This window comes from Pseudophryne corroboree, chromosome 9 (assembly GCF_028390025.1).
Source record: "Pseudophryne corroboree isolate aPseCor3 chromosome 9, aPseCor3.hap2, whole genome shotgun sequence".
Lineage (NCBI taxonomy): Eukaryota > Metazoa > Chordata > Amphibia > Anura > Myobatrachidae > Pseudophryne > Pseudophryne corroboree.
In genome coordinates this window covers 2,960,785-2,973,054 of record NC_086452.1, presented here as the reverse complement: position 1 = coordinate 2,973,054, position 12,270 = coordinate 2,960,785, and the positions used below count along the sequence as shown (strand labels likewise).

Genomic DNA, 12,270 nt, shown 5'->3' with positions numbered 1-12,270 from the left:
TAAACATGCATTCCTGAATTAATTTCATGGATTTTCCCTTTAAACATGTTTCCAGGTGAATACATTTCAAGGTTTGCAACTCTGGTTGCCATGGGAGTTTTCACCATGGGGAACTTCTCCACCCCTGTGTGCACTGTACTGCTGCTATCAGTGTTTAAATCTGCTGACAATTCACCTTTGCCTAAGGGCATAACAAATTCTTCATTTACATTGGGAACTCTGAGAGTGTATTCAGCAGAATACTCATAATCTGAGTTACAATAATCTTCCCCTTTAGTAGAAACAGTATAGGGGACATCTCCTATTGCTGCTACCTCCTTTACATTAATGTGCTGTCTGATGATAGACACATCCTGCACATTGCTACTTTCTTCATTTACCAAAGAGGCTGTTCTGCTGGTGGTCTGTGTGACCATAGCAGACTCTGTGTGCTGCACATGGACAATGCTGTCCTGAGTCTCACCTACATCTACAATATTCTCCCTTGTACTGCCTTTTATCTCCTCCTGAGAGGTCATGACAGTTTGCTTACAATCTGCCAGGCTTTTTGCTTCTGCCCCAAACTTTTTCTGTTTATTTTTCTGTTTAAGGGACTTAAATAATGAATGCATTTTTGCATTAATGGTCAGGCACGCCTTACGAAGATGTGAACCTGATCCTTCTTTACATTTCTGTTTGGCTTCTAAAGCCGCAGTTCTGCGCATTTTTCCTAATGCTGCTGCAACTTTTTGCATATTTAACATTACAATGCTAAATTTATATATTCTTTGTTTTTAGTACTGAAGGTATCCTCTCCTTAAGATTGACCGGTGTCTTAAGGTTAAACTCTAATACCTGGTACATTTATACATTTATTTGGAAATACTCATTTCCACTGTGCACATTTTCTATTCTAGGCCTTTAAATTCTTTATTCTCATTTGTAACCTATTCCACTGTGATCTTGTACTTTGCCAGCAGGCTTATAGCCATTGGTGCTGCTTCCTAATAGATATTATGTTAGTTAAAATAACGTATATTGCACTAACACATTTATCCTAGGTTATACAGAATACAAAATTGACATTACACAATGGTAATAAATTTTCATAGATACATCCCCACCGTGATTCTGCAGATTTGGTAGCCAGCTTATAGCATTTGCTACTCCTCATAAATATTATAAATCAGATAATCAGATTCAGTAATAACAAGTCCAATTCGTGGTCGCCAATATTGATTTATGGAATCATATTTATGAATATTAATATTTAATATAACATATATGGTTATTAATATATGGATATATTTAAATTAATATGCGTTATCATATATATCTGCAAATATATTATGTCAGGCTAACAAATTAATTGGCTGATAAATATATGCAGTCCTTATATATACATATGACATGAAATTATGAAGTTAAGATTCCTTAAAGAGAGTTCAAGCTTGAATATTACCGCTCTTTTTATATGATTCTTTATTTACAGGCAGATCAAATCGTACAGAATAAGATATACACAGTAGTGATATATATATACTAATTATAATTATATTAAGCTATGCTATGTTTCCTTCGTTACATAACATAAAACAACATGACATAAGTTTCACAAACAGTTTCAATTATTATCATATTTATACTTGCAAGTTAAAGATTGCCATCCCAAGAATCATTCCTTCTGCATGTTCTCCATGACTTCTCCTCCTGACTGACTTCCTTCCTTCTCCTTCTTCTTCTCCCTCTCCCTCTTCCTTCTAACTCCTAACTACAAGTCTGGTCCTTTTATCTCATATTTTACCAATTCAAACTATCATATTCTCATAGTTTCCAATGGAATAGGTAATTATAGGTTTGTCAGATTCCAAGGTGTAATAAAACAAACATTGAACTGGGCTGTCGTGTCCTGTTCACGGAGACATGGTGTCATAAAAGTGTGGTGTCCACACTGCCTTAAGCAAGTATAGTATTGTAAAATCTGGAATGTCTTTTCATCCAAAGTTCTGTTGTATTGACAAGTTTTCCTGGGGTCGGTTACACAATGTTTTATCAATGGATGTGATCTCTTTTCATAGTAGTTAATTTATGCTCCCTAGCTTTTAACCTTCACTGGACAATAGACAAACCAGTAGATTCTGATCTACTGTAAGCACACCTGTGAATTCCAATGACCAACAGAGCTCTGTCACATACCTATTATCATTTATGGCCTAATACCTTTTCTCTACAATGACTCTTGATCTTACTGTAACCTCTCTGGCCTTATTTATGACTAGAGCAGAATAAACCTGTTCCCTACACTATTTTTTACCATCTTGCAGTAAAACACAAATATACAGTATATCTATATAAACACATACACAAACCTAATTTCTTAAATCAGCTAAACATTACCTCATACATTCAAACTTATTTCATATCTATTCCTTACTATATATATCCACTATACTGTCCACTATGGTAACATCGCCTATTTATAATGAATTATATTTTGATTCAGACAACATCTATTGCCCTAATATTAGACTAAGTGCAGACAATTACCTATAAGGCAACAGTACTGCACCCATTCAGGGAATGTGGAGGGGAATGTGCTACACCCATTCAGGGAACGTGGAGGGGAATGTGCTACACCCATTCAGGGAACATGGAGGGGAATGTACTGCACCCATTCAGGGAACGTGGAGGGGAATGTGCTGCACCCATTCAGGGAACATGGAGGGGAATGTGCTACACCCATTCAGGGAATGTGGATGGGAATGTGCTGCACCCATTCAGGGAATGTGGATGGGAATGTGCTGCACCCATTCAGGGAACGTGGAGGGGAATGTGCTGCACCCATTCAGGGAACATGTAGGGGAGTGTGCTGTACCCATTCAGGGAATGTGTAGGGGACTGTGCTGCGAACATTCAGGGAACATGGAGGGGAATGTGCTGCGACCATTCAGGGAACATGGAGGGGAATGTGCTGCGGCCATTCAGGGAACGTGGAGGGGAATGTGCTGCGACCATTCAGGGAACGTGGAGGGGAATGTGCTGCACCCATTCAGGGAACGTTGAGGGGAATGGGCTGCGACCATTCAGGGAATGTGGAGGGGAATGGGCTGCGACCATTCAGGGAACGTGGAGGGGAATGTGCGGCGGCCATTCAGGGAACGTGGATGGGAATGTGCTGCACCCATTCAGGGAACTTGGAGGGTAATGTGCTGTGGCCATTCAGGGAACGTTGAGGGGAGTGGGCTGCGACCATTCAGGGAACATGGAGGGGAATATGCTGCGACCATTCAGGGAACGTGGGGGGGAATGTTCTGCGACCATTCAGGGAACGTGGAGGGGAATGTGCTGCACCCATTCAGGGAACGTGGAGGGGAGTGGGCTGCGACCATTCAGGGAACATGGAGGGGAATATGCTGCGACCATTCAGGGAACGTGGGGGGGAATGTTCTGCGACCATTCAGGGAACGTGGAGGGGAATGTGCTGCACCCATTCAGGGAACGTGGAGAGGAATGTGCTGCGACCATTCAGGGAACGTGGAGGGGAATGTGCTGCACCCATTCAGGGAACGTGGAGGGGAATGTGCTGCGACCATTCAGGGAACGTGGAGGGGAATATGCTGCGACCATTCAGGGAACATGGGGGGGGGGGGGGATGTTCTGCGACCATTCAGGGAACGTGGAGGGGAATGTGCTGCGAACATTCAGGGAATGTGGAGAGGAATGTGCTGCACCCATTCAGGGAACATGGAGGGGAATGTGTTGCGAACATTCGGGAACGTGGAGGGGAATGTGCTGCAAACATTCAGGGAATGTGGAGGGGAATGTACTACACCCATTCAGGGAACATGGAGGGAAATGTGCTGCACCCATGATTCAGGGAACGTGGAGGAGAATGTGCTGTACCCCTTCAGGGAACGTGGAGGGGAATGTGCTGCACCCATTCAGGGAACGTGGAGGGGAATGTGCTGCGGCCATTCAGGGAACATGGAGGGGAATGTGCTGCACCCATTCAGGGAACATGGGGGGAATGTTCTGCGACCATTCAGGGAACGTGGAGGGGAATGTGCTGCGGCCATTCAGGCAACATGGAGGGGAATGTGCTGTACCCATTCAGGGAACGTGGAGGGGAATGTTCTGCACCCATTCAGGGAATGTGTAGGGGACTGTGCTGCGAACATTCAGGAAACATGGAGGGGGATGTGCTGCGACCATTCAGGGAACATGGAGGGGAATGTGCTGCGGCCATTCAGGGAACGTGAAGGGGAATGTGCTGCACCCATTCAGGGAACGTTGAGGGGAATGGGCTGCGACCATTCAGGGAATGTGGAGGGGAATGTGCTGCGACCATTCAGGGAACATGGAGGGGAATGTGCTGCGGCCATTCAGGGAACGTGGAGGGGAATGTGCTGCACCCATTCAGGGAACGTGGAGGGGAATGTGCTGCGAACATTCAGGGAACATGGAGGGGAATATGCTGCGACCATTCAGGGAACGTGGGGGGGAATGTTCTGCGACCATTCAGGGAACGTGGAGGGGAATGTGCTGTGACCATTCAGGGAACGTGGAGGGGAATGTGCTGCACCTATTCAGGGAACGTGGAGGGGAATGTGCTGCGACCATTCAGGGAACATGGAGGGGAATATGCTGCGACCATTCAGGGAACATGGGGGGAATGCTCTGCGACCATTCAGGGAACGTGGAGGGTAATATGCTGCACCCATTCAGGGAACGTGGAGGGGAATGTTCTATGGGGGTCATTCTGAGTTGTTCGCTCGCAAGCTGCTTTTAGCAGCTTTGCACACGCTAAGCCGCCGCCTACTGGGAGTGAATCTTAGCTTATCAAAATTGCGACCGAAAGATTCGCAATATTGCGAAAAGACTTCTCTGTGCAGTTTCTGAGTAGCTCGAGACTTACTCTTCCAGTGCGATCAGTTCAGTGCTTGTCGTTCCTGGTTTGACATCACAAACACACCCAGCGTTCGCCCAGACACTCCTCCGTTTCTCCAGCCACTCCCGCGTTTTTCCCAGAAACGGTAGCGTTTTTTCACACACTCCCATAAAACGGCCAGTTTCCGCCCAGAAACACCCACTTCCTGTCAATCACATTACGATCACCAGAACGAAGAAAAAACCTCGTAATGCCGTGAGTAAAATTCCTAACTGCATAGCAAATTTACTTGGCGCAGTCGCATTGCGGACATTGCGCATGCGCATTAGCGACTAATCGCTCCGTTGCGAGAAAAAAATAACATCGAGCGAACAACTCGGAATGACCCCCTACGACCATTCAGGGAACGTGGAGGGGAATGTGCTGCAACCATTCAGGCAGCATGGAGGGGAATGTGCTGCACCCATTCAGGGAACGTGGAGGGGAATGTTCTGCGACCATTCAGGGAACATGGAGGGGAATGTGCTGTGAACATTTAGGGAATGTGGAGAGGAATGTGCTGCACCCATTCAGGGAACATGGAGGGAACTGTGCTGCACCCATGATTCAGGGAACGTGGAGGAGAATGTGCTGCACCCATTCAGGGAACATGGAGGGGAATGTGCTGCACCCATTCAGGGAACGTGGGGGGGGAATAGGGGAATGTGCTGCTCCCATTCACCGAACATGGACTGTTACAAATTGCTTCCTCAGTTGTCCCTAATTAAATCCCTAAAACTCCCGGTTGCATCTATAAGGCACCCATAACTTTATTGTGACACACATAACATATATATTTAAGCCAGCTTATTACTAAGAAATAACGACACGGACACACACTGCTAGATTTAAAAGGTCAACAGGCATTTATTGTTTGATGACCTAATTTTACCTATGTAATGGAGGATGGCAAAGAAAGGCGCTACCAATTCACCAGCACTAGTCAACTATAACAATACCAAATAACCTATGAGGGGACTCACCACCGCCTCCTAACGCATAACCCGCATTGTGCGGGACTCACCACCCTTTACTCTAGCAGAGCAATGGATGAAACCGCATGGGAATGTCCGTTGTCCACCCATAGGGGGAGGACACACTCGCCATCTTACCAAAAGGGGGTGCCCCACAATGACCACTTATGCATGCTCTTGACCGCTGGCTGGTAGCGACTTTCCACCACAACAAGGTTTACCTAAACCGAACTCGCCATCCAAACAACAAAAAACAGAAATCCTAAAATTAAAGATTGCTCTCCAAAAACACACTAATTCCTGCTGGGGAAAGGTGGACACCGTTCTCCCTATAAAACTGGCAGTTCCGAAGAACCAGAAGGGGATGTCTGACCACTAAACCTCCCATGGCCCTCACGTACACAGACACTGCAGCATTCACTTTCTTACGAGCATTTTCAATTGCAGAAAAATGAACAGCCCCCCGCCAGTGGAAACGGGGTACAGTATCCAACCACACCACTCTCACCTGGGGCCAAGAAGCCACTAAATCCATCTTGACACTCAGGATGAGGTCGATGCCCTTAACTCGACCCATGTCATTCCTGCCGAGGTGAATGACGATCAAGTTGGGCCGGCCCCAACTTCATTCGTGATGGAAAAGAAGATGAAGCAAACCTACCCAATGCACACCTCTCACACCTAACCATTGGACCACCCTATCACCAAAAAAGGCAGCCGTCTGTCTTGCTATGGGATGCCTCTCTGCCCAAAAAATGTAAGAATGGCCAATTAGCCAAATCTGTTCCGATATATCCAATGCAGCTGAAAAGAAGAAAAATCCCTAATGTCAGCAACAATGCAACTTAGACATTACTACAACAGAAAAGACAAAGAAACCCAAGTGAAGGAGAAAACTCAAAAAAACTCCCGTGGACCGTTAGAGCGCCAATTGTAATTCGGCCCCCTCTGAGGAAAATTTAAAAATTCACTTCATACCCTCAATTCATGAATGCTAGCCATTGAAAAACTGACGGGTAAACAACGTTTTTGGGTTAGTGCAACAGGCACAACTAAACCTTAACCAACATATATAACACTTGCAAACCTTGGAATTCCAATGGCCAGGCTCCTGCATAGCTGCCGCTGGAAGACCCAAAGCCGCACCCAGAGCAGCTGCCCCTATCCACAAGGAATAGGGCCCACTCTCCACAGCACTGAAAACTGAAGGCAGCAGGTATAGCCACCAACCCGCTGCAAACTGACATCCTGCATGAGAATGCAAAGAACAAAAAACGCAAGGCCCCCATGGTCGGAAACCGCAACGTTATGCATTAAAAAATGTAGAAAAAAAAGACAAATTGCTCGCAAGGGCAGAAACCATATCGGCCTTGGACCTGACACTCACTATAAATGCATTTATCAAAAAGAAGAAAAAAGGAAGACTCTGTGGGCAATATTTACTAATATTCGTGTTTGAGTCGGTTTGTGTAGTGTTTAAACTCGTTTTGTATCGGGTGCATTTTCATGCAACTTTTTGAATCCATATACGCAAAGTTACTAAGCATTCGAGTTTATTGTTTTCGTGTTTTCCGATGTCGATGCCAGTCGTTTTTTTCCCCCACATTTACGGCCGTCATTGTCGTTTGCGTACGTGTTTTTCTTGGATTTGCTGGTTTTTTCACTAAGTTAAACGCGGCAGGGTTTTTTTTTCCCGCGGCCGCATTTTCACTTTCAGTTTCGATTTTCATCCCCGTTCGTGATTGGTTGTGTTTCAGATGGTAGGAGTGTCTGTGCGCAACCATATAAATACGCCCCAAACCGTCCGCACCTCGTGGGTTTAGTTAGTGGTGAGGAGGAGGGAGGTTGTGCTGTGGAGGTAGGTGATTTTGTGGTTTGAAGAGGAGTGTTGATAGCGATTTCTGAATGTGGTATTGTGTTTGAAAGTCGTCTTGTCATTCTTGTTGTCTTGTATTTTGTGGTTTTGTCTCATTTTTAGTCCAAGTTATTTTTCTTTATAGTCCTGTGTGTGTGTGTGTGTGTGTGTGTGTGTGTGTGTGTGTGTGTGTGTGTGTGTGTGTGTGTGTGTGAGTTGTGTAGTGGTAGTGGAGGAGTGTGTTGTTTGTCTTTTTTTTCCCTGTGTTAACTGTTTAGACACACAATTATGTGTGACTCAGAGGTGGAGAGTGTGAGTGAGGGGGAGGAGGTCGGTCAGGTGGAGGAGGTGAGTGTTAGTGAGGTTAGTGAGGTGGAGGAGGTGGGTGATGTTGCTGCAGCAGCCTCAAGTGACAGTGACAGTCAGAGTGCTCCGCAGCCACGCACCACTACTAAGACTGGGCGGAATGTTAAGTTTAGTTTTGCAGAAAATGTGGCATTGGTGCGTGAGCTGATGAAGTATCAGAGGCAGCTATTTGGTCCTGAGTCCGCCAAGGTGCCAACACAGAGGAAGACGGTGTTGTGGGCGAAAGTAGTTGCTGCTGTCAATAGTGAGGGGGTGGTCAAGCAGACGGAGGACACCTGCCGCAAACGGTACTATGACATAAAGCGACGTGTCAAGTCCAAAATGGCCAAGGAGGCCAAGTCGGCTCGGCAAACCGGTGGTGGGCAGCCCTATATTGCAAGATATCTGGAGTATGAGGAGCCCATGCGGAGTGTAATACCTCCTGAAGTTGTCTCTGCAACCCATGTCTGGGATTCAGATAGGCCAAGGAAGAATGGTGAGCATGTTTTTTTTTTTTAAAGTTGTATTTTGTAATCTGTGTCATGTGACGTTGCATATTACTCCCATCTTCAAGTGTGTGTTTGCAAATACATTGTTTTGGGTCATGTGTTTGCTAAAAGCCAATGTAACATCTTACTTTATTGTATGTCATGTGTTTTTCACACAGATATTTAGCATGTGTAGTTTGGACTTGGTGTGTCTCTGATTTGTCCTGCAATAATGTTTTCCTTTTGGGCGTTTTTTTCTTAAAAAAATATGACTATGTTTTATATATAAGTGATCCATGTTTTTTTTATTTAAAGTAAGTCGTTGTCATGTTAGAGGCTGGAGTACTGGAAAGTGGTTTGTAAACCACTTACATGTGTAATGTCATCTTTACAGAAGGTTTTTTTTTTTTATATAAGTTTTAAAATTAATTTTTTTTTGCTTCTATTTCTTCCGTGACACCATACTGCATTTTTAAAAATATTAACATTTGCTGGCTTTTTTGTGTGGTCATATAGTGGTAATGTGTATTTGGAGTGCCACATCACAGAGCCAATTAGATATTGCATCTGTATTATTTTTTAAAACAATTCTAAATTAATTTGTGGGTTTTTTTTCCAAAAAAACCCCATTCCTTTAACTTGTGGCCTATGTCAGTGTCCTGTACATGTTTGCCTGTCTTGATGTTGCCATAGTGCATTTTTTTTTTTTTTGGTATTTCTGGTCCTTATGTTTTTTTTTAATAAAAACCAAGCATTTCTAAAGGTATAAATGTTTATAAGCATAATGGGTGGATGTATACACAATAGCATGATTTATGAATATATCTCATTTTATACAGTGTCGGAAAAAAGCAGTACTACTCGTCGGCCAGTAAATCCTAACACATCTGATGATGATGACGCTGCGGAAGCAGGTAAAGTGTCCATTGTAGTATAGGGTATGCTTGTAAAGGAATGGTTATAACAAAATTGCACTTTCATTAAAAGGTCCATCAAAAGAAGTATGGAGCAGCAGAAGTGGCACTTCTGTAAGACATCACCACAAAAAACCTGTGGCCGAAAAGAAAGCAAGGTCGTATGTCCCGCCACAAACACAGCAGGCTACCCCGCCACGAAGATTATCGTCCGTATGTTCTGTCCCCCACTCCAAATTTTGGACACACCTCCAAGACGTCATCCACACTCCCCTCATCTTGATTGTGAGTATCAAACTGGAAAAAAAGTGTAAAATGTCAGAACATAATCATATTCAGTCATAACCGCATTAAGTCCAAACACATCCAAAACAAAAATACTTACCGCAGTAAGTAAAAGCTGAAATGGAATCCAAACTAAATGGCCTTGTCCACATCCAGTAAAGATATGTATGTCCACTTGAGTCATACAGTATGACATTGGGTGTAAGATGCTGCAACAAAAAAGCATGTTGGTTTGTTTGTAAAAAGTAAGTTTGTTTTTCCAAAAATCTCATGTGTGCTTAAGGTAACATTGCAAAATACCTGCAAAAACATTACTATGTTTGTTTGAACAAAGCTATAAGGTAACACATTATGTATTACAATGTTTCTTTTATGCTGGAGTATGTGTGAGCTACAATAAAACTAAAGTGTTTGCTTTCACAATTAAGTAACCAGACACATTTTCCACAAGCAGGCATATGTATGTATTTAAGCTATGAGTGATGATGTTGCTAGGCAGAATAGTTGAAAGCAACAGTGAATGACATGTGTTCCATGTGTAGTGGGGTTTTTTTACATTTCACAACCATATGGATAGCTAACGGAGATATGTTTAACATTTCAGCTTCAAGTCCTGGGAACAGCATCCCTCCGCAACAACACCAACACAGTGACATGGAGGAGACAAACATCTTAGAAATGCAGCCATTAAGGCAAGGAATGAGCCCCCCAGCACCTGTGAGTACACCACCACAGCAAAGCACACCACCACCACAACACAGCCCAACGACACCAGGAACACAAGGCCCTGATCAGGTGTTTTGGACTATTTGGGCTAGACAGCAGGCCACTAATGAAGATTGCCTGCGTAAGCAGACACAAATGTTTGCAAGCCTACCATCTCACCTCAGCAGAATCTCCAGAAATCTGAGTCGACAAAATGAGCAAACAACCAGAATAGGCAATACCATGGAACTCATGCGTACAGACATTACACAGGTCATGGGCAACTTACAGCGCATAATGGAAGAACAGCACAGACTAATGGAAGAACAGCACAGACTAATGGAAGAACAGCACAGACAACAGCAAAGTTATATGAGCATTTTTCAAAACAGTCAAAAGATTAATGAAAGCTTATTCAGAATAGTAGACAATCAAAATGCTGCTACACGTGAACTCAATGCCACCCTCACTAACCTGAATGAAACACTCAGATGCATGCACCAACAGCAAACAACCAGCAGTTCTGGTACGACTACTCCAAATATCACGCCAGTCTCATCACCACCAAGACGGTCCACCAGAGCACGCCAACATGACAGTGCTAAAGGCAAAGGGCAGGACAATCAGCCACCAAAAAAAGTTACAAAAAAAAGTTAAGTTAGACATTTGTGATAAGTAAAGTTAGCAAGTGTTTTTGATGCTTTACAAAATATCACACTTAGCTCCTTGCCCCTTTTTTAAACATCATTAATTATAAGTGCACCAAATTAATTGTTAAAAATACTACGCACATTTGAAAAATGTTGATGGAGCCACACATACATGTTAGGAAGTAAACTGACCACTTGATTTTTTTATAATCATTACTCTTTCTGGATTCCAATCAATCTCTTTGCCTGCAGATACAATAATTGCCAGCCAGGCAGAATGTCTTTAGCAGGAAGTAAACTGACCACTTGATTTTTTTCTAATCATTACTCTTTCTAGATTCCAATCAATCTCTTTGCCTGCAGATACAATAATTGCCAGCCAGGCAGAATGTCTTTAGCAGGAAGTAAACTGACCACTTGATTTTTTTCTAATCATTACTCTTTCTAGATTCCAATCAATCTCTTTGCCTGCAGATACAATAATTGCCAGCCAGGCAGAATGTCTTTAGCAGGAAGTAAACTGACTACTTGATTTTTTTCTAATCATTACTCTTTCTAGATTCCAATCATTCTCTTTGCCTGCAGACAATCCAAATTACAATGTTAGTGATACATATCTTAGCTATCTTATCTATACAACATTACAAGATTAACACAATTGAGTGGCGTAAAAAGCTTGTAATATGTTGCCTTTGTTTTGTTTGGAAAACATTGTCCAAATGAATGTCAGTATTGTTGGGACAGGTTTGTGTGTGCTAAAAATTATGAAGCATGTTTTTACACATGATGCTGAAACAAACAAATATGTACTTTTACAAAAAAAAAAATCTGTTTATAATAATGTATATGTGTGGAAAACTGTGTATTTACTTACACATCATCAAGTTTACAGCATCAAACATTAGGAAATAAATTAGTCCTGATTACAGTAAGTTTGTGAGTCTTAAATATGATGTTGCATCACACATAGGGACACATGTATTCCTCAAGGCAAACATATTATATGTTGAGGAGAGTTTTTTGGGAACACAGGTTCGCAAACTCGGCCATCAGGAACCCACACAGTGCATGTTTTGCAGGTCTACTCACAGAATCACAAGTGACATAATTAGCTCCACCTGTGAACCTTTTTACATATGTCTGTGAGT

General features: G+C 43.1%; 1 protein-coding gene across 1 annotated transcript; it reads left to right on the top strand.

Annotated features, from left to right (window-relative positions):
* Positions 1 to 9,559: 9,559 nt before the first annotated feature.
* On the top strand, positions 9,560 to 12,050 carry LOC134956623 (putative uncharacterized protein DDB_G0268364). The gene is made up of 2 exons (XM_063938680.1): positions 9,560 to 9,767; positions 10,372 to 12,050. The coding sequence occupies exons 1-2, from the start codon at positions 9,572 to 9,574 to the stop codon at positions 11,127 to 11,129; spliced, it is 954 nt and encodes a 317-aa protein (XP_063794750.1). The 5' UTR covers positions 9,560 to 9,571; the 3' UTR covers positions 11,130 to 12,050.
* The last annotated feature ends 220 nt before the right edge of the window (positions 12,051 to 12,270 follow it).